The sequence below is a fragment of the Carassius gibelio genome, chromosome B13 (genome assembly GCF_023724105.1).
Source record: "Carassius gibelio isolate Cgi1373 ecotype wild population from Czech Republic chromosome B13, carGib1.2-hapl.c, whole genome shotgun sequence".
NCBI classification, from domain to species: domain Eukaryota; kingdom Metazoa; phylum Chordata; class Actinopteri; order Cypriniformes; family Cyprinidae; genus Carassius; species Carassius gibelio.
Window position 1 is genome coordinate 28464680 of NC_068408.1, and position 24437 is coordinate 28489116.

A 24437-nucleotide genomic window follows, 5' to 3' on the forward strand; every position below is an offset into this window, starting at 1 on the left:
TATGGCTACCAGCTACTGTACAAATGGTATGTTGTGGCACTACCCTGATGTAGGTCTATATCCAACTGTATAAACACAAGAATTGTTTAATGTTTGCATGTATATTAATGCATATATACTGTTGAGCCAAAACATCATGACCACCTATCTAGTAAGGTGTTATGTGGAATATACACCCAATTTGTTGTTTGTCCTACTCTGGACCACTGCTGGTAGGTTCTCACAGAAGTACCCCATAAGTCTCGGACATTAGGGATGGGCGATACAACTTACATTGTTTTCAATACAATAGGATACTTTTAAAGTCCAGTATCATCAATATCAATGTCGATACCAATACCATACATATAAACAATAACTTTTAAAATAACTGAACTTTTTTTTTTTAGCAATATACAATAAAATAGTATATAAGTGCATCATTCATTCATCCACATTGTTGTAGGAGCTATTTGATTTAGTTTACTCTTAAAAGTAACTATAAAACATTTACTTAAATTAAGTTGTTATTCAGGCATGAATCCATCTTTATTCATTAGTGATTAGTTCATTCGTTTACTAATTATTAGCTTATGTTAAAGTAAGTTTTAATTTGGGTAATTAGTACATGATTATTTGGGTAACCCTTATTATAAAGCTTTATAGTCACCTTGATTAATGATTATGGAAGTGACATCACTGTCATTAGATTTGGATTCTTGTGGTTGTTGACTCTAACTCATGAATGATGTGCTGTAATGTGCAGTTTTTGTTGTTTTCCTTAATGTCTTTCACGTCTGTTCATGAAGCAGCTGGTGATGTCCTGTCCTCGTGATTATTATGACAGCCTCCTCAATCCTTTGCTGGGCCCACTGTTTACCTATTTGCTGCAGGTAACCTTAACATCACTTACAACATCTGGAAGTACGTGTTTAACAAACCAGAACATGTTTTTTCTTTATGCTTCATTTTTAAAATGCCTCCCTCAAATGCTCAGTCATACATTTATTACTACAGTGTAATTTGTGTTTTTAAATTGTGTTATCTGAATCAGATTTACCAATTTGATTCATAGAAAAATAGAAAAATATGCTATCTTAAGAAATCTAGAAAAAAATGCATACAATGTCATTGCAGACAGGCTGGATGATGATAAGATCAGATCTCTGTGTGGAGCACTGGCTGTTGTCAGACTTTTTGTGCAAACATAAATTGCACTGGATTATTACAGTTAATGGCAAAATGTATGTTTGAAAATGAAACATTGAAGTAAAAGATGCACACCAAACAGACAGGTCAGTGAAATAAGAGTGCAATAAATCAGACCAAAAAAATGATAGTTGGACAGTAAACAGACGGGGCACAACTTTAAATTTAATCTTAACCAACTTAAAGTACTATTCAGTCATTCTTTCATATATATATATATATATATATATTAGGGCCGGGACTCGATTAAAAAAATTAATCTAATTAATTAGAGGCTTTGTAATTAATTAATCGAAATTAATCGCATTTTAATCGCATATAAATATTTGACCTGAAAACAGTGAGAAGTAATTTTTTTTCACATGGATTTATAGTATACCATTGAATAATGACTGAATACATAAGCTTAAGCAACAAAATATTGTTTATTTTTGTTCAACCAAGTATAGCAGACCAGTGCAATTTTTGCCATGAAGTGTAGCAATAGCATATTTAGAAACAATTTAGAAATAGTACATTTCAGAAATTCAGGAAGCTTATAGGTGCTGGAACCTTCTGTAAAGAGTTTTTTAAGTAAAACACAATACTGTCAATTACATTCAGAACATTGGAAACACTGACTATTAGAAAACATCTCTCTGTTGCTTCAGAGGCTATAACATACTCAAGTCAAACTCTCAATAACCTTGGCCAAAACAATAAAGAGTTCAACATAAACTGATGCACCAACAAAATAATATATAGTTCAACATAAAGTGTAAAGTCCACGCTAGCTGCTATATGTTTTGCGTTGAGGTGATACTTGAGGCTCGATGTGCTGCAGGCTGCAGTGATATGCGGAGCGAACGCTAGTTGGTGCTTCCGTATAATCGGTCCGCCGAAACAAATCCAGTGAGAAACGTTCCGCGGTGCAATAATAAGTTATTAAAAATGCAGGATTTTTTTTTTCTGTAATTAATTAATCTTAGTTAACGCGTTATTTTTTGTGTAATTAATTAATCTCAATTAACGCGTTAAAGTCCCGGCCCTAATATATATATATATATATATATATATATATATATATATATATATATATATATATATATATATATATATATCTATATATCTATATATACACACACACAGACACACACACACACACACACACCATGTATCACTGCAATGTCTAGAGGTAATATATAACAATTTGAAAATTAAAATGAAAATTAAAATGAAAATTAATATGTTTAATTTATTTGAAAAATAATTTTGTAGTGTCAGGTACATCATGCACTTATTATTTTTGAAGAGTCATGGTTGAAGGAGGGGAGGGGCTCTTATGCTTGTCATGTGACACACAGCAGCCACAATACCACTGTATAATTGATTTAGGCTTATGTCCCTACTGAAAAACAAAACAATAAAACTGTCAGAAATTTTAATGGTTTCAACTACAAATACCATTACAAACATTATAAACCAACTTTTAACCATTAAAACCATAAAAAAAGGTTTTCTGTAGTGCGTTTTGGGATATTTCCCATTAGGATTTATTGGCTTTGGAGTCGATTCACGTGTATACGCATTATGAGGCATTTTCTCCTGATAACCCTGAAGAGAACTTAAATTACACTTTCAGTTTTGATCTTACAGATAAGAGCAATACATCAATCAAATCTGTAAAGGGTCTATTTTTATTTGTATACAGACATAACAACAAAACTTTGTGTATTTCTAAAATAAAGATAACAAACAAGGTGTGCTGTCTGCAGCCTTGGTCTGCGGTGATCTTCATTTAGAAATGCGTCATTAAAATGAACTGTAACTCGGTGAATACTCAACGAAGAGACATATCTTTAGAAAGCTTGACATGTCTACTTTTAAACTAAACAAGTGCTACAGAAAAATAATATTCTGTGATGAAGTAATCCATATGAAAACAATGCGATGTCCGTTTTTCACGTCTCCCTTCATTATCTCTAATGCTACCGCACGGCGCGCTGTTTAGATTATAATGCTTCACTTGAAGCTCGTGACTTGTAAACGCCCATACAGAAAACAAAGCAGCGAGACTGTTCTTTAAGTTTTTTATTTTATTTTACCACTTACTTCACGCTGAGAGGAATAAGACATAATTCACCCCAAAAAGATGTGCTGAGGATTACCTTAGGATTTGCATTTTGGATTTCCTCAGAAAAAAAGAATGAAGCGCTTTATTCAGCAGAGATCATAAACATGAGTAAGGCCCAATCCCAATTCTACCCATAAGCCCTTCCCCTTTCCTCGATTCTCTTTTGGTTGGCCAGATAGCCCTTCGGACGAAGATTTTTCAGGACCATACTTCAAATGAAGGTTTTTGAATTATCTCTGCAACATGGCTGCTACAGCAAACAAAAAGACACATAAATGTAAGCTTTTTTGGCATAAATAAAGTTTTTAACGAAAGTAATCATTTGTTTTGTTACATTCAATTGTGAGTTTATATTATAGGTCATGTTACTCAAAGAAAGAAATGTTCGCTAATATTTGCTAACGTCATTTCATTAAAGACTGCATGATAGTGCCACAGCATATGTCTGATCAGGGTGATAACTGCCGTAGACATTGATGGGGGCTAATTCCCCCAATAATTAGAAATCGCTAAACCATTTTCTCAAATATTGCCTATTCGAGAGAGAAAGAGAGTGAGAAAGTGAAAGAGAAATGGAAGTTGCGAGTATTCACGTCTGTGTAAATGATGACATGTGACAGCATAGTAGTGGTGTCCCAATCCTTAGGGGACTATTTTCTCCCCTACCCCTTGACACACTGTTTCAGGGGATAAGAGGAAGGGGTAGGTCAGAGGGGTATAAAATAGAATTGGTATCGGGCCTCTGTCTCTTTTTATGTATATACTTGTACTAGTTTTCACATAATGTGTAATCATTTTACTAGACTTTTTCCAAACTATAATTCTTGACTAAATGTATAATCAAGTGAAACATTATGAAGCTTCAATTATATACACTATAGCTGTTCTTTCAATTTACCCCCCCCCCCCCAAAAAAAAACCCAGAAAAAACATTGTCAGCTCTTTCTAACATTATTACCGTATTTTCCGCACTATAAGGCGCACTTACAAGCCTTTAATTTTCTCAAAAAACGACGTGCGCTTTATAATCCGGAGGGCTTTATATATGGATCAAGGCCCTGTGTTTAAATGTTGACATTTCCTTATTCCCTTTAGCACAGCTCCATCTAGTGGATGCATAACGCAACCCAGAGAATGCCAAGAGTGTGCAAAGTAGTAATCAAAGCAAAAGGTGGCTACTTTGAAGAACCTAGAATATGACATAATTTCAGTTTTCACACTTTTTTGTTATGCATATAATTCCATATATAATTCCACATGTTAATTCATAGTTTTGATGCCTTCAGTGTGAATCTACAATTTTCATAGACATGAAAATAAAGAAAACTCTTTGAATGAGAAGGTGTGTCCAAACATTTGGTCTGTACTGTATATGAAAACAGTTCTAAAATAGGCCATTCATTGAAGGTGCACCTTATAATCCGGTGCGCCTTATATAGTAAATCTTCCCTCTTACATAATGTAGAAAGAAAAATTCTATTCTAAATTCCAGTTCTCAAAAATCCCGGGAACCTATGTTCTGAATGTGTGTTATGGCCTTATTCAAGTGATTAAACATGTTTCACTAACCACTCATAAAAAATGTTTTCTCAAAAACACAATCATGTAAATACATCTGCTATATTATTATAGGCCAGTTTTATAGTGCTGATTACAGTGATATTAGACCTTAGCCATTTAAGCAACTGAAAAAAGCAAAAATGTCAGGGCATGAAAAAACTTCTGCAGGCCCCAAAAATACCCTTAGACCTCAGAGTGTTAACATGCCAATAACCAATTACCAGTAGAGACCAACATGGTTTATTACAGGTTCCAGTAAATCCAGTTCAAGTCCCTTTATAACCAGTAAAACCATTATAAATTTTGTAACGGTGTCTGTTGTTGTTTTTTTTTTTATCCCTTGCAGGGATTATTCATCTTTTATTTTTTTATTCGAAATATCCCCAAAATATATCAATTGAAATATCTTGATTCTCAATCATGTGTAAGTAAATGCTTTTTACACCTTTATAGATTGTTAGTTGATCTATAATCCGTGATGGGCAAGGTAGACTAATAGGGTAATCTATTATCTTTGCATAAAAATCCATCTTTTTTACTTAAGTACAGATATGGTCTTACCATAAAATATTTTGTATTTAATGTGAATTAAAAATAAAACATTTTAAGTTACTAATCATCCTATAACACTTTCATTGTACAAAAATATGGCAAAGAATGTTTACATCATCAAAGAACATTTTCACTTCAGTGCAGCGAATTAAAGAACTCCCATACTAATCTATAATCTAAAGCTGTTTACTGGGTAAAATCAGTATCTTGCTTGCATTTGTACATCTTCACTTTGTTTTTGATGAAAAAAATTTGCCAGAGAATTCAGTTAGCCAGCGCGCGCACGTAGACAGCAGTGTGTTTTAGCATTGTCTCATCTGAATGCCTCTGACTGGTCCTTGCATTCATAAGATCAACAGAATCATGTGTGATTGGTTATAATGTGCAGTGCTTTAAAAATGCCCCTCTGGTTGAGTGGGCTGCGAGTGAATGCAGATTTTAATTAATCAGCTTTTCTTTTTTTATATATAGTTTACATGACAAACTGTGCTTTTCATCCAAAATTGTTTGGTGTGATATGTTTACACATTTAGGCATGCCAGAGGGGGTCAAAGCTTGTCAGAACAGCCCCTGATTGGGAGTAGGATTCATTTATGATATTAAGTGTCTACAACTAAGCTATTCCATAGTTTTAGTGCTAAATAGTAAAAGGATTTTTTAAATTCTAGGTATTATCAAATAGCCAGAGAATTGAGAACGCAGGAGGACTATAATGCAATAAACGCTTGTTCAAATACTGAGGTGCTAAAACACTCAGGGCTTTATAAGTAATAAGCAAGATTTTAAAAATCTATACGATGTATAACAGGGACCCAGTGCAGTGTTGACAAAACTGGGCTAATATGGTCATACTTCCTGGCTCTAGTAAGAAATCTAGGTGCTGCATTTTGGACCAGCTGGAGTTTGTTTATTAAAACATTTATTAAATGTTGCACGTTTATTAAGTTTATTAATTTAGTCACACAATCCTTCAGAAATCATTTTAACAATCTTATTTTCTACCAAATAAACCCCATTTATTATCATTATTATTATTATTATTATTATTATTATTATTAATGTTGAAAAGAGCTGATAATATTTTTCAGGTTTTTTTAGGGGGAATAAATCGAAAGAACTGCATTGTTTTTACATTTGTTAGAGTTATCTCTATTTGTCACATTTATATTATTTACATCAAGCTTTTGAATGGTATAGTATTGTATATTGTTATTGAAACTTCATAATGTTTCACTTGATTATACATTTAGTCAGGAATTATAGTTTGGAAAAAGTATTTGGAAAAAGTCTAACTAGTAAAATGTTTACACGTTATGTGAAAACTAGTACAAATAAATAAAAAGAGACTTACTCATGTTTATGATCTCTGCTGAATAAAGCGCTTCATTCTTTTTTCTGAGGAAATCCATTTCTCAAATCCTCAACCACATCACATCTTTTTGGGGTGAATTATGTCTTAGTCCTCTCATCGCGAAGCAAACAGTAAAATAAAATAAAAACTTGAAGAACAGTCTCGCTGCTTTTTCTTCTGTGTGGGCGTATTCAAGCCGCGCGCTTCAGTTTGAATCTGAATAGCGCGTTCAGCGCGGGGGCGTGGTCACATTAGATATAATGAGCGGAGATATGAAAAACAGACATTGCGTTGTTTTCATATGGATTACTTTATCTCAGAATATTTGTTTTCGGCAGCACTTTTTTAGTTTAAAAGTAGACATTTCAGGCTTTCTATAGATATCTCTCTCATGTCTCTTCGTTGAGTATTCACGGAGTTACAGTTCATTTTAATGAAATGTTTGTACATGACGATCTGCGGAGACAAAGACTGTAGACAGCGCACCTTGTTTGTTATCTTTATTTTATAAGTGCACAAAGGTTTTTTGTTATTATGTCTGTATCCAAAAAAAACTAGACCCTTTACAGATTCGATTGATGTATTGCTCTTATCTGTACGATTAAAACTGAGAGTGTAATTTAAGTTCTTTTCAGGGTTATCAGGTGAAAATGACTCAAAACGCATATATGCGTTAATCGACTCGAAAGGGTTAAAACTCGCATTGAGTTCCTCAATGAGGTTAAATTATATTTGATACTCCAGTATAGATCAGTCTGGAGGTACATTGCCTGTGTAAAGTTGTCGTTGAAAGGGGTTTTCACGATTTTGCTGATTGGCTGGAAGTTCAGTAGTCATTGAAGTGACATCTTTGGAAGCCTGTGGCTGGGCGTTGGCTCAAGACGTGGAGTTGTGTTGCTGGTTGAAGTTGAACAGGCACTCGAGGTCAGACTCCGGAGACATGGCGTTACATAACTTAACTCAGAAAACGAAACTCTCAAACGGAAAAGAAATGAAGTAAAGTTTGACGAGACTAGGTGGTGTTTCTTCTCAATGTGGCTAAGTAGCAGCAGGCTTGCAGGCCGAAGCACGCTGGAACCGCGCTCAAAGAACAGTGATGACTAAAAGCATGGTTAGAAGCAAAAGCTAGGAAGCAAAGCTACAAGCTAAAAGCATACTTAAAGCAGGCATGACTAATTGCACAAGCAAGCTAAAAACTAAAAACAAAATGTTGTGGTGTCCTGAGTATTTAAACTGGCCTGTTGGCCACACCTCAAATGTTGTCTTGACCAATCAGATATAGTCTTTTGCTCGGGGTATCATGAATCATATGTTGTCTTATCAAGCTTTTGGTCCGAATTTTCCCTCTCTTGCAGGGTATAATTTTGGACATGATTCCTATAACAAGAATATGATACATTTGACAAATAACTGATGGTCAGGACTGTTTCAAGCTAACAGGTTCAAACACATACATACTAGACATGAATATGTATCCTCAAGCTATCAAATAGTTATTAAAAGACATACACAATAAGTGATTATAACATGATAGTCAAATGTGTGGGTTACATATAAATGAATATGGAGTAAAGCAATGAACTGATATTCATTTATAAGTCTCTTTGAGTTAATTTTGGTCCATATATATGTAGAAAAGACAGTTTCTGTGTAGGGCTGTGCGATTAATCGAAATCGAAATAAAATCGCGATTTGAGTGTGCGCGATTTCTAAATCGCCTTATAGCACGATTTTCTGCAGCCCTGACCTCCTGCAGTATGTAATCTGAACCAATCAGGATGCAGCGCACCTGAGTGGAGCACGAAAGCAGTGCACTGAGAGCAGACTGGGCATGTGCCTAACTCCAGGTTCACACACACTGTGATGCGTATCATTTTTTTTTTTCGAGCCCATGTTAACGGAACAGAACGTTCACACTGCACACAGTAAAAAGACGAAAACAGAAAAAGTTATAAATAGAAAGGTGCGAAAAGATTTAATATCTTGCACAAGAGCACAGAGAGAGTTGTGAGTGCACAGGACACAGGTTGAGCGAGAGGAGACACGTTGTAAGGCAGCATATATCTGATCCTTTTACAGTCTATGATCTGAGCAAGCGCATCTGGTTTTGTTAACGGAGCAAATGAAATCTGCGTGCGAGTCAGTGATGCGCGGGTTGATCCCAAATGAGCAGGTGCCCGTGGTTATGAGTCATTCAAAAATATTTTTATTGATATTCGGGTCGCGGTCGCATTTTTTAAATACATAGGCCTATGTAACGGAAACAGGTCAATTTAGCTCAAAGGGAATCATTTAAGATTTTAAAGGGAATTTGAACAGAATCACTGTTTCACGGCTGGTCACTTAGACGCCCTGCGATTCAGTGAACGAGCCGTTTAACATCAAATCTGCGCTGGATACTAATATCCAAACTATAGTGAAACACTATCAATTAGCACAGTAACAAGATCGGCAGTTTAAGACATTAACTTGTAAGCACAAAACACAAGATACTTCTCTTTTCAATATGAATAAGGCTTTATTAGTTAAATCTAAGACATATAAGCTAATCTAACACATAAACGCACGCACCCACACATTCACACAAGTTGCAGGAAGATCGAAAGTTAGGGAAAGATGAGTTTAAGAGAATGGAAATATGGAATCCCAAGTTTACAGCAATACGTTAAATTGCATAGACATGAACAACCATCAATCACGCAATTAGCCCTTGCATTGAGTTCCTCAATGTGACTAAAATTATATTAGATACACCAGCACAACACATATCTGGGGATACATTGCCTTCGTTTCCTGTGAAAGGGACTCCCATTGTAAGGGGTATCCCGGTGTCGCTGATTGGCTGGAAGTTCAGTAGTGGCTGAAGTGACATCTTGGGAAGCCCGTGGTTGTTGGGCATTGCAGAGTGCAGAGTCGTGTGCACTGGTTGAAGTTGAACGGGCACCCGAAGTCAGGCGTCGGAGACTCGACGTTACAAAACTTAACTCAGAACACGAAACTCTCAAACGGAAAAGAAAATAAATAAAGTTTGACGAGACTAGGTTGTGTTCCTTCTCATCGTGGCTAAGTAGCAGCAGGCGTGCAGGCTGAAGCACGCAGGAACCGCGCTCAAAGAACAGTGGTGACAAACAGCATGGCTAGAAGCTACAAGCTAGCAGAAGCATAGCTAGAGACTAGAAGCAGACATGGCTAATAGCAGCAGCATAGCTAGAGACTAAAGCAGACTAAAAGCAAGATTTCATGGTGTCCTAGGTATTTAAAGTGGCCTGTTGGCCACACCTCAAATGTTGTCTTGACCAATCAGATATTGTCTTGGCTCGGGGGTATCATAAATCATTTGTTTATCTTACCAAGCATGTGGTCCGAATTTTCCTGCCTTGCAGGGTCTAATTTTGGACATGATTCCTATAACACGAATACGATACATGGGACAAATAAATTATTGTCAGGGCTAATTCAAGCAAGAAGATTCGATCACACACATACCAAACACAATTATAAATCGTTAAGCTATGCCATAGTCATTAAAAAAAAACATACACAATAAGTGATTATAACATGATAGTCAAATGTGTGGGTTACACATAAATGAATATGGAGTGATGCGATGGACTGATTATTTTATGAGTCTTTTTGAGTTCATTCTGGTCCATATATATGTACAAAAGCAGTTTCTTTGCCATTCTCATGACAAAGACTTTTCTGTGAAGACAGAGGTTTAAAGCCCTTCCCCCCCTTAGGAATTTCAGTCTGGTTCTGCTAGGTGGGGGGGGGGGGGGGGGGGAGTCAATGGAAGTGTTTAACTCATGGGTTTCCATGTGATGTCCAGCGTTGCATTTCAATTACGAACAACAAATTTGACACCAAATTTCTCTTCTTCGAATTGAAATTGTAAATAATTGTTCTAGTGGTTCTTAATGTTGAAAGCTGTTGTGTGAACAAGTTGGTTGGTCATCTTGCTTGGTTCTTGTGGCACTAGAACTGATTTATGACTTCCTGAGGAATTCGGCTCTTGTGTTTCAAACATCGCTTTGATAGACTCTTTAATTTGTCTGGTTCGACTCATTTCTGTTACACCTACACTTTATTGGCTGAATAACTGGCATGAAGATGACGCACGAGCTCAGTCTGCAAGTAGAGATGGAGGCGGCAAAGAAGACTGCATGGGGAACAACAGCGCTGTTTTTGGTAAAACATGATTTTGAAGACTTCATTAAGTTTTGTTTTATATAAATTGTATCTTAATTTTGATCAATGTTTTATCAATCAGTTGCCCGTATTTAATAAATAAGAATATATATAGCCAAGCAGACAATGTAATAAGGCGCTGGCACGATCACTTGCATTGCATGTGAATTCTCAGCATGTGCCTCCCAGTTTTGAGAAATATAGGCTATATATTACAGAAAGCTTGAAATGTCTAATTTTAAACGAAAATATTCAAACCAAAATAAATGGGCTACTCTCTGATGATGTAATTCATATGAAATGTGCATTTCTCTCTGGCATTCATGGCGAGTCTCCATCGTCAACTTCATCTCTGCAGCAACACAGAATACACCAGTTTATTACTACTCAATTAAATGACTCCTTGCATATTTTCGAACCAACAGGCCGTTCTGGGTTGAGCGAGACCCCACGGAATGAGTGAGCGGATCGGGATATTCAGAAATGCGCTCTCCGCTCACGAGCTCATGTCTGCTGACTTTGCAGAAACATACAAATAGACATAGCCAGACTAGACTATTTTAGTACAAATTATGAGCTTACTGACGATTTTTTAAAATGCTTGACAAAATTATAATATATTAAGTTTTGTTGTTTTTTTTTGTTTTTTTTTGCCTAGTTAGTTTTGCCTACATTTCTATGGCCCATTGACGCTACGATGAGCATTTACTGCTTTTTAAAAATGCGGGTCGGGTACAATATTTAATTGTTATTTTTTTGCGGTCCGAGTTGCGGGCGGGTTAGTTGAAAACGTCGGTCGATGCAGGTTTTTAATACATTGACCCGCGCATCACTGGTGCGAGTGGATAGATTCGCGCTTGCACATTATTTTAATGTGCTTTTGCGTTACAATAATGCACTCTCGTTGCTGCTTCTGAACTGCTTACACATAACTTACTGTATACGCACTGCAGATGCGTACAGTGACCCTTGGGCAATAAATATATTGGGCAAAACACATAACACCTGAGGCACCGCTACAGTAAGCTAGAGATAAAGCTCTCATTGGTTTTCTTTTGGAAATATGTGTAAAATTTATACTGAATGCATTTATGACTGTAAAGCATGTCTGTGTGTGTCAAAATCGTGATTAAAATCGAAATCGCAAAATTTATCTAAAAACCGTGATAGGTTTTTTTTGTCCATATCGCACAGCCCTTTTTCTGTGTCATTCTCTTGACAAAGATTTCTGTGGAGACCAGAGGTTAAAAGGCAACCCCTTAGGAATTTCATTCATTCATCTTTATTACGGTTGAATTTACCTACCTCTGTGAGTCTGCGTCTCTCAAAAGTGTTTGGCAGCAATGTCTCTACTAATAGTGAAACTTTATTAATTTTCTTAACAAACAGCTCCGTTGTTACCTTACTTGTCATGTATTTTAAGTTGTTAAATGATGTTACTGACAAATTCGTCAGAGCATATGTTAAACGTGTCTGCAAACTGTATGTGAGTCTTGGAGAGGGAGAGAGATCAGGAGAGATGGAGTATGTGATTTCTGTATATAATGCAATTTTATGGTAAAAACAGGAAAATCGTTCTAATCGTACTGTTTACTATTTTTTTTAGAAGGAAGTGGGAATCTACGAATATTGAAACGCATAATGAAAATAAACAGTAAAATGAAAGTAAGCGGCAGCCCCTTATGGATGACTGCCTAACACAAAGTAAATTCAGGCTCATTATTGTTAAACTCCACCTGCCTCGCTTTGCTCCCACAGCTCTCAGCCCTGCCCCACTTGTTATAACTATATCTATTTGTTTATATTAATAATTATATACATTTTACACACACACCAGAACTTGCAAAAATGCACATTAGGGCTGTGTATTGCCAAGAATCTGGCGATACGTTACGTATCACGATACAGCAATACGATATATTGTGATACACTACGATACTGTAAGCAAGGCGATATATTGGGATATTTCTTATTTTAGGAATAGTATATATTGTAAGGAAAGCTGTCATTAAGAACACCACCATAAGTAAACCATAGCATAAATAAATAAATAAATAAAAACTGTTAACCAGAACACAGTGGGATCTGCATTTGCAATCATCAGTCCCTGTAACAATATCAAGCCCTTGTGCATTGAAGAATATAATAGTTGGTTTGATACCTTTATCTCAAATGGTGTTAGTTTAATTAAAGTGGGTGCAGTATATAAACAGTTGAAAAATATGGATATATATAATTCATATAAAAACAAAGACACATAATTTGAAAAACTATGCCTTGAGCATCATACTGAATGATATTCTGTATATTTTACAGTTGGTTTGATACCTTTAGATCCAATGGTGCTGTCAATTAATGGATTTATATTATTGCATATATTAAAAGTTGTCAAATTATTATAAAACACATAAAACAGTAATTAAAAAAATGAACTTTGTGCAACCATAGGGATGTTTTTCTGAACATTTTAATATTGGTCTTATATTATAATGTCACAGTTAAATTGTTTAATTTATATATATATATACATATGCCCCTAAAAAGAGAGAAACTGCAGCCTCAGTTCCGCCGCTTGCAGCGACCATAGACTGATTAAAAACAGGCCGCGACACGTGAAGAGGCCCACACGGGACCAGCTGAAAACGAAACAATTGGCATTAGTCTTGTAAGATTTATATATATATATCGATATTACGTTTTTGAGAATCGATACAGTATCGCCAAACAAAATATTGTGATACTCATGTGTATCGATATTTTCTTACACCCCTAATGTACATCTGATATGGGTTTCAGAAGTGGATGTGATAAAATGGCTCAATAGCGCCACCTGTATACATTCAATGGAGTGCTCCTCAAGCTACATTTTACATGTACGAAAATCAGTAAACTCATGTAACACACCATTACATACAAAAAAATCTGTGCGTACAAAACCCAACAGAAATTCCTCTGTGACTTTTGTGCAATTTGTGCCATTCCCAGGCCTCATACTTTCTAACATGATTTAACGTCAAATCGGTTATCGTTACATCCCTAGTGAATTTTTGGGAGTTAATCTGGTTGTAGAATGCAGTTGTCATTCCTGTAAATTACTAAAAAACAATATTGACTGCAGAGAAGGATTTTCCTAATGTTATCTCCTATTTTTTACTTTGTTGAAAACAGAGACTGAACTTTCGGTGGCAGATTGTCAACCAACGGACCAGTCTGTGGTAAGACCTTTGAGTTATTGATACTACCATAAATATTTGCATGCATATTGTTTTGTTTATAGTTCTGAAAATGTATACACTGTTTTCAAGTTGACAAACTTTTTTTTACATTTATTGTGTATACATTTACATAAACCCCTCCCCTGGGAACATGCAACAAAGTGGGCAAGGCTATGTTGCACTGCTTTATAGAAGAAGAAGGCCCCTTTCAAACTGCGATTCCGAATAAAACACGGGTAATATGTCCCGGCAATTGTCCCGGGTCGCTAGATTTTGCACTTTCACACTGCCAGTAATTACCTGGAATATGTGCATGCATTCACACACAACCCGTAAAGGTTCCGTAAAGACACGTGACATCAGGGTGTGACGTGTAATATAAGAGTCAAAAACGCTAGGCACGTTAACTTTCGCTTAAGCTGGCAAACGGAACTAACTGATTTCTGCTTTGTTACAGTTTGCACACATTTTTTCTGCCACAAACATTGATTTGCCTTCAAAACACCTGGTAAAAAAAGTCCAATGTGCAGTGTGAAAGGGGCTGAAGAGTTGTTGCCTGCCGTCAAAACTATGGGTGCTCAAAAATATCTATTCATATATTAATCATGATTCTGTCTTCTAGCGATACTAATGGGTTCACAAGTTTCACAAGTATTGTTTAAAATAAAGCACCGGAGCACATGCCACTGAGGTGAGGGGTGCACTTTAGGGAATCTCAACACACTGGGCCATCTAACCAATCTGTGCCCATTGCATATTTCTGAGGGATGAGCTTCGTAAAACCAGGAAATCATCAGAGCATGATGATCGGAGAAGGGACAGAGTGGTGTAGAATAAAGAATAAATCCATGAATGTGTTTACAGATTAATTTTATAAATAGCATTTGACATCACAGTAAGTGATTACACCTACTGATTGGCAGCATTAGAGTTAACCTTGAATGCTGTAAAAACATCTAAAACATGAAATAGCTGTTGTGTGATTTACTGTATAAATAGGTGAAACGTGAAATCTAAACTATCTTTTTACAGATTAAAGCAATAGAAAAAATATACAGTAGGTGGCCAGCCTATCTGGGGCTTACCGCTGCGCTTATATATATATATATATATATATTAGGGGTGTAACGGTTCACAAAATTCACGGTTCGGTTCGATACGATACACTGATGTCACGGTTCGGTTCGGTTCGGTTCGGTACGTTTTAGATACAGCAAAATGTAAAAACATCTCAACTTTTCAGAATGCCGCAAGCGCACCGCGGGTCATGTGACAAGAACCAACCAATCAGCTTCATCCTTTCCCGTATCAACGTTGAGAGCTCAGCCAAGATGAAGGAACAGCTGATCATAGTTGTATATGGATTGCAATTTTGAAATAAATTCAGTAGCAGAGCTACTGCAAGCGATTTTTAGAGCTGCAAATCCATTTATCCTTCGCTGAAATTTCCGCGTCTCATGGAGAGAGCACGTCATTGTTGCTTAGCAAAGACAGACGCCTCATGAGCGCTTCTGCCCGAGCGCTTTGGAAAGGAGGAGAAAGACGCGCTTAGCGTTTTCCATGCGTTTTTAGGTACGATATGTGAACGGCCCCTAAGGCGCTCGCTCACTCAGCACGCGCTGAAGGCTCGTTGCAAAATGTCGAATGCATTTAACAGACCAGAAATATAAGATCCTAAAATAACCAACAGGTCTGGTGTTTGGGTTGGATTCCCTGTAAGCTATAGTGTCTAAATGCTGCAGGGATAGTTTGCTGCGTGCATGTTTCTCCTTTTTTTCGTCTTTTCCCAGATAGTACTGACGCATATATCCCAGATATTCCCGCTGTTTTTTTTTTTTTTTTTTTTGTAATCCCGCTGGTGTACCCTGTCATGTTGCAGATGCGACATACCGTTGTTTTTTTATCCACCACTCTCTTGCCATCACCATTATAGCTTAAAGGGAATCCAAAGTGCACCCAAACACCAGACCTGTTGGTTATTGGAGGATCTTCTCATTTCTAGTCTGTTAAACGCATTGGCTATTTTGCAACGAGCCTTCCGCGCGTACTGAGTGAGCGAGCGCCTGCTGAGTAGCCTAACATAAACATATAAGATGGTGTTTTTTTCTTCTTCGGGAGTGTCAGGGGCGTTGCCTGTTACGTTGTTTGGGTTATTGGGCTACCTTGTTGAACGCATATCATTATATTTCTCTCTCTCTCTCTCTTTTTTTTTTTTTTTCAAATATAATTAATTACTCCAACGAACCGTTCGGTATACATAATGCGTACCGCGTACCGAACCGAAAGCGTCGTACCGAACGGTTCAATACGAATACGCGTATCGTTACACCCCTAATATATATATATATATATATATATATATATATATATATATATATATAAGCTAAATGTTTTAATTTCATTTTCATTTCGGTTCATTCTTGGTTTAAAAAAATCTTCAGGTTCCATATGCAGAGCGAAATGGGAACGGTCCAGCATTTAGCAATAATTAGTATTAACTCTGTTATTATTCTTGATTTTTCAAACTACCAGCATTTTTGAATTATGCCTTATGTGTGACCAAAAATTAAGTATTATTTGTTTCAGCTGTTTGATCATGCTGGTGCCTCGCACACATATTCACTGGAAACAGCAGTCGTTCACCAGACATTCGGCGAGAGCACTTTGACATATTGTTAATTGTTTTTTTTTCAACGATACTGAAAAGCACACAGCCTATTTACCTCATGAATAATAGTTAAGCTTCAAATGGGCAACATCACAAATATGGAAACGTTTGATTTCTCACGATTGAGAAAGCCCAAGCTTACCTTATGCTTGGCTTATTATTATTATTATTATACTTATTATTATTATTTTTTTTTATTACTTAGCCTATATTATTATATACTGCAATTATATTTATCCACTAGAATTATATATTTTTAATTATTGTTTTCTGATAAATTTGTTAAATTTAAAGGATTTGTTGTAAAATATTTTCTAATAGCCTATTTTTTTCCTCTCACAAACTCTGATAAATTTTTTAGCGTGTTTAAAAAAACAAACATGCAGCAAACGAAAATAGGTGATTGATCCGTTAAAATGAAACCTATACACGACTCATATATTTGTTTCCTCTGACAAACTTAATTTATTTTTTAGCGTGTTTAAAAAATAAAAAATAAAGAAAACATTTAGCAAATGAAAATAGGCGATTAATCTGTTAAAATGTGTTACTCTTGGTTAACAGTAATTATAATTATTTTACTTCAGAACAGAGCCTGGGACTAATCTAGGTTATCCATGTTTTTTTTTTTTTTCATTGCATCTGAAAATGACTTTGTCCATTACATTCACTTCACGCGATCTGGCACAGATAAGCCTCCAGCAAAGCTCAGCTGTGGATGATTTAAAAATATTTGATATAAAGCAGTGGTTCTCAACCCGCGGCCCGTCATGAATTCAAATGTGGCCTGCACCACATGCTGAATAAAATTTAAATTAAATTTTAAATTTTACATGCTGAATGAAGAAAGAAAATAAAAAAAATAAATAAAAACTTTATCAGTTTGTAAAATGTTATGATAATAAAATTGCCTTTAAGGTAAAATTGCGCATCAGAATGGACAAAATTGTTTTTTAAGAAAAAAAAAAAAAAAAAAAAAAAAAAGAAATTCAAAAAATGCCAGCGAATGAACACAATGTACAAACTGTGAATCGCCTTTAGAGAGTGTGTGCCGAGGCTCTGAGCAGATGACCGCGCGGACAGGTGCGCGTGGTCAATAGGCTTCAAAAGCAAAATTGCACATGTTCAGGCAGAGTGAAGAGGCTCATTGCTACTCGAACCTGTGCAATCGGTCAATAAAAGAATATAAAGACAGCGATGTGCAATAATTCTGGGCAATTGCAGTGCTGGCCATCAGTCTGCACATTCAGAAGTAGGCTATAAATTGAAGAAGTCTGCGTCCGCGCTGGCCGTGTACACGTCCGGATTGCTCATGTGGAAAGTATAACACAGGCGTTACAATCGCAACTTCTTTGTGTTACTCCTTTCAAGCTGAATCTCACAAAATTGGTCAGCTCCCGACAGCATCAGGTGTTTTATTTATGGGGAGTAGAATTGTTTATTTCAATGAATGTTATAGATTATATATCATAATAGTTAGGCTATAATATTATACATCAGGTTGGTTTGTATTGCTGACGTAATATGTAAATTATATGCGTAGAGGAAAAAAAGGTTGAGAACCACTGATATAAAGGCTGCTGTCCCATTTTATACAGGAATTGTTCATTTTAAAAAATCGAATTATATTGTTAGTTCTAATTATATTGTTAACACAAGTTCATTTAGAATTTTTTTTTTTTTACTTATAAACTCCTGGAGAATTTAAAGTTAGTTTAATAGTATTTAAATTCAAGTTTAAAAAATGGTTTGAATTGCTTAAATTATTTTTATTAATTAATAATATGTTATCATGTTTATTCTTGTAAAAAATACGTGTTTATTCTTTAGGAAAACAAGGGAGAAAATAAGGGACAATCCAAATATTTGTTTTGCTTTACCTATTAATGTAAGCTACAATTATTCAAATAATAATAATAATAATAATAATAATAAAATAATGTCATTAAAAAATACCATTGGCCTGAGTAATTTTGACCATTATAGAATTGTGACTTTAAAGATTAGTCATTTAGGTGGTAAAAATACTGTGAAATTAATAATACAGCATGTGAATAAATAAAATGCATAATTTTCATAACATTTCATTATTCATGAAATGCATAACATTTCTGGTGTTTGGATTTGTACTTCAATATAATGAGCTCCAAGTTTAAGAATAGTCCTAGACTTCTCTCTCTCTCTTTAACAGCATTAGCTCAATGATATACGTCTTCCTTCCGTTAGAATTTTCCTGCCTTGCTAAATGTTGGGCTCATTATCGATAAGTTCGCCTCAATCTGATTCAGTAAAGTCAAACCACACAGTGAAGCCTCGGAGACCCGTGCGCTGTGAGGCGGGAACAGAGGACTCAGCTTGGTCTTAAAGCCTCCCGCAAACATCCACGATCACAAATAACAATGATTTTCGAAAAAAAATAATGATTAATTATTAATTGATGATTTGTTATTATCATTATGGTCTTGTGAAAATAATAATATGGGCTGCGAGAAATTTATGAAGTGTAGTGCAGACATGTTTCAGCACAGTAACACACCGTTCCTCAGAGCCAAAACACAGACCGAATTCTGTTCAGCTGGAGGGGGTTGGGTTTTGGATAGTTATTCATGGCTGGTGGGGGTCGAGATAAAGGTGCTCTTTCATATGGACAGTGTCTTATGAGGCTTTCACTTGCTGAACCGGTTTATATAGGACTGTTGTTTTGGTTATATTCACAGTGCTGGCTCTCTCCGACGAGAGAAATGCAACATTCACACATTACACTATTCCTTTTCGTTTAAAAACATTTCAAGCTTTCTGTAGATATATTTTTAATGTACCTATGTGAGACACATATTATGTTAATTAAAAAATTATACATTCATTATCATGAAAAATTAAAGTGATGAGACGGTGCCTCCCTGTCATTAATGAAAATTAATAATTTTTGCACAAACATTTAAATATGATCTTATCACGAGTAAAATTCATGACAACAGCCAACATATTTAGCTTGATCAGAAGGTTGACTGCAAGAGTCGAGCGGGATGTTAAGAGTCTGTCTGTTTCTTTTACTGATTATTTTCGGGTTAAAGCATGATTTAAACAGATTCACACTCAATCGCTTTCGCAATAATGCGTTCAAACAAATGTAATCTTACAGTCAGTGTTGGGAAAGTTTCTACATGAATTAGTTCAAAGTTCAATTCACAAATTTTAAAATGATCTATAGTTCAGTTCATAGTTCAAACTACAAAATTTTTAACTAAGTTCACACAGTTCCTTTTTTTCAATATGTTGCTGCGAGCTATTATCTTTCAAAATTATTGCAACAGCCAATATAGAATCACAGACAGCAATTATTTTTATCAGTTTTAACAATGAAGCTATGCGTCAGATTTCATCTTCATATCCAATTTTGAATCCTTATCCAACCAGGGTTTACATTAGCATTGAGGGGACAGCATTTCCCTCTTATTGCTTTAATGCTTTGTCTCCCATTCTCACCGACCTTGTCATAAATATCATAAAGTTCTTTTAAATGATCATACGCCTTCTTGCTACATGCTGCTGTCGCCTCGATGTTTTTTGTTTTTTTGTTTTCTCCGCTACATATTAAGACCCGTTTACGGTGTTTTTAGCCGGTTTTTCGCCTGGAAGGCTCTATAGAAATCTGGCACCCTATTGAACGAAGTTAACCTGAGAGAGCGTGCCATTCACAGACACCAGAATGAACGAGCTGACAGTAACGTTCATCAGGCATTAATACAGCACGTTCAGTTCACGTTCGCCCAAAATATGAACAAGTTCATGAACTATCCTTCAATGAACGCGTTCAGGCACAACACTGCTTACAGTGCTACATTATCAGCATGCTATCTGATTTTGAAATCTTGAAGAAGTTAATCGATCTGTTTAGATAAAATAACTGACAAAGATGTTATTTTCACCACAAACAAAATTTTCACAGCAGAAAGCAGCAATTAAAGATGTAGCTAATGCTTAAAATGTTATTAGTTTTGCATTTTTTAGGCCATATGATATTACCCTACTTTAAAAGCAAGTAAAGAAGTTTCACTTTAAAATTACTTTAGTTATCAATTACTAAAGCTTTTTTTTTTTACATCTTGTGAATGTTGTTGATTATAATGAGAGAACTTGCGTTTAATTGTGAGGACGTTTTATTAATTCTTTAGAGTTTCAAAGATTTAATCGTGCCGGTTTAATTTTATTCGTTTCTTGCTTTAGGCAAATTAGGCCTAAGTAATGGGAACGAAATTATACACTACTTCATATTTAAACATGCAACAATTTCTTAATCAGTTTACAGACAAATGTCTTTTTCCCAATAGGTTATGTCAAAATAAAGGGCAGGCAACGAATAACAAAAACGCATGTTGTTTTATTAAAGGAAAAAATATATTTATATTTAAAATATAAATTAAAATATAGGCATAATATATTAAAATATTGACATTTTGCATATTAATCCATGTAGCCTACCCCCCTAAAATAGGCTACCACTTTTAATGCTCGGATGCAAAGTAAACCACAATTTATTTCGAATAATATAATGCATAATTAATATAATATAAATAATACTGCACACCTTTTAAATGTGTCCAATCTAAAATATGGTTTAATACCATGTAGCTTAGAAAATATAAACACAGACTCTTTCTCTTTCTGGTTCTAAGAAATGCATATAACTTCATAAATACCAAACTTTCTTCTGTGAGTTTTAAATATTAAATATATTAAATATTTAAACTATAGTGTTTTTCTTTCATTTTCCGTGACTGAAGCAGTCAATTGTAATCAAAGGCAAAACTGACGTCTATTTGCAAAAATGTGCTTAAGCGCTTGTTTGATAACTTGTGGTTAAAGCGCCACTCAGCGGTCAAAGGCTGCAAATGCACTTTACACCGAGGCGGCGGCGGTAGAAGTGGCGGTAAAAGCGGCGTTTTGGATGTCTAGTTAGTGTATCACCACCTAACTGGCAGTTTTAGAGTATCATTCCATATACCTAACTGCCATTATTTAGAGTATCATTCCATTAAAGGTACAATTTGCAAGATATTTGCAGTAAAATATCCAAAAAACACTAGGCTAGTGTTATATATTTTGTCCAGCTGATTACTAACAATATCTCTAATGTATTCAACTACTTGTAAATAATGAGAAAATTCCCATTCTAAACAGTGACACGGGGCAGTGCAGTCACCTGTCAATGACATTAGTTAACCTTTGCTACTGCCTTTACTGTGCCACAACAGTGTCGTGGACAAATGACCCAAGAAGAGTTTGGGACAAGAGTAGAGAAAGAGCAAGGATCAATATCGGTGTTGCATTTTCTAGATGGAAAGAGGACGCGTCTGATCCATAGTCTGATCGCGTCTTTGCATTGACCATGTATGTAATCTACTCGCGCTAATCATTGAACTTTATGTATGCCCAATTATTGTTTTTGAAGACAAAATATTATGTAGGTGCAGTGTTATTACATTTGGTTATTTAATGCTTTATTTACACTGTTTTTTATTTTTTATTTTTTTATTTAGTGGTTAAACAATGTAAATAAATACAGTTAGTGTTATACAGAAATATGAATCAATCATTATTGCAAATAATTTTGGTAAGTTCAAAATAACATTTATTATTACCGAACACTTGAAACTGTGCTGTTATTACACCATTGAATTGGACAAATATTCTAATATCTATGACTAAAAATTTTGTTGTAAACCATCCATTACTCGGGTCTTATTTGATATAATAAAATTATGAAAGTGTGAAAGTGAAAGTGTTTTGGTAGTGTGCCCTCTAGTGGCAGGTCCTACAACCTGTACCTCTAAAGGGGTCATATGATGTTGCTAAAAAGAACATCATTTTGTGTATTTTGTGTAATGCAATGTGTTTATGTGGTTTAATCCTCTGGGGTGGATACGCTTTTTGTGGCATCGTCCTTTGATAACACTGAAAATAAATTACACTTTTAGTTTTGATTGTACAGATAAGAGCTATTATCAGTAGTCTGTAAATGGTGTACTTTTTGTATACACACGTTAACAACTACACTTTGTGCATTTCTAAAATAAAGAAAACAAAAAGTGTGCACTGCCGCACTGATCTGCGTGATCTTCATTTAGAAACGAGTCATTAAAATTAACTGTAACTAAGCAAATACTCAGAGACATGAGAAATATATCTATAGAATTCTTGACGTCATCTTTTAAACTAAGCAAGTCTTAATGAAAACAAATATTCTATGATAAAGTAATCCATATGAAACCAACGTGATTGTCCAGTATTTCACATCTTCCTTCATTACATCTAATGCAACCAAGCCCAAGCGTTGAGCACGCTATAGATATTATAATTGTTCACGTGCAGCGTGAAAAGCCCACATCACAGCAAACAAAGCAATGAGACTGTACCTCAAGGTTTATATATATATATATATATGTTGTCCTATGTTGTCTCCTTTTGTTAATAATGATTTAATGGCTTGATATTTATTTGCCGCCGTCACTGCTATAATGCTTCTCTGACGAGCCGCTTCTTCTTTGGCTTTTGTTGTGGTACTGCAGGTTACACAAGCAACATGCCCATGGACACTGCAGGCTAGAGTTTTGCATGTGTACTGCAAGTCGATGCGGACAGCGACGCAGAAGTATAAATGAAACCTGAAACATAGCCTTTGGTGTAAAAGGCTACGGCGTAATTCCGATGCAGAAGTATAAATCAGCCTTAAGACCAAGCGAGACACATTCCCATGAGTCTCTTTCAAAAGTTATCAAAGCTACATTTTCAGCATCATTACTCTAGTCTTACTCCAAGTGTAACAATAAACACTATACCATTCAAAAGCTTGAGTCAGTATATATAGAAATTACATATAAACATTTAGCATTAAATTAAAACTTTAATTTAGCACACAAGTGATGATAAAGACATTTATCCCGTTACAAACAATGCTATTCTTATGAACTTTTCTATTAATCAAAAAAACCTGAAAGAAAAAAATCTCCACTCTTTTCAACATAATAATGATAAAAAAAAAAAAAGATCATGTGACTGGAGTAATGATGCTAAAAAGTCAGCTTTGTTCCTAATAAACTGTTAAACTGTACTTGCAAATGAATCTCAAGTTATTTTGTTTGATAGCTAAATATATTCTAAATTTTAAAAAATTTAAATTTATTTTGTCCTCACATTCTTGTTTGAAACTCTTCCCTCCCAGTCACATACCTGACTGAAAGGCTCATTATGCGGGCCTTTTGGTTTTTTCAGGTGTGAATCATACGCCTTTTCGCATAGACCCTTTTTACTCAAAAATTGTTGTAGAAAATTGTAATCAAAAATTGTATTCTGTGAGCGAGTAAACAATGATTTTTACATCATTTAGAAGCAAAAACTCTAAGCTACAAGACCCAGTTTACAAAAGTCTTTTTATGGCCTTGTTTTCAGTGACTTCAAAATACGAGTTTTTCACCAACCAGGCTTAAAAGTTGCTTTCTCAATAATGCAATCATGTACTGTATATACATGCTGCTCGCATATTATTGTAGCCCAGTTTGTGCAAATTACAGTGTTATTAGACTTTAGCCATTTATATGTTTA

At 35.3% G+C, this 24437-nt stretch overlaps 1 protein-coding gene across 2 annotated transcripts in view; it reads left to right on the forward strand.

Annotated features, from left to right (window-relative positions):
* The window catches only part of LOC127970069 (exportin-5), a 173632-nt gene that overhangs the window by 65998 nt on the left and 83197 nt on the right, over positions 1 to 24437 (forward strand). For both annotated transcript variants that reach the window (XM_052572303.1, XM_052572304.1), the window contains exons 25-26: positions 774 to 872; positions 14121 to 14167. In XM_052572303.1, coding sequence (XP_052428263.1) covers positions 774 to 872; positions 14121 to 14167 — 146 coding nt within the window. The remainder of the gene's footprint in view (positions 1 to 773; positions 873 to 14120; positions 14168 to 24437) is intronic.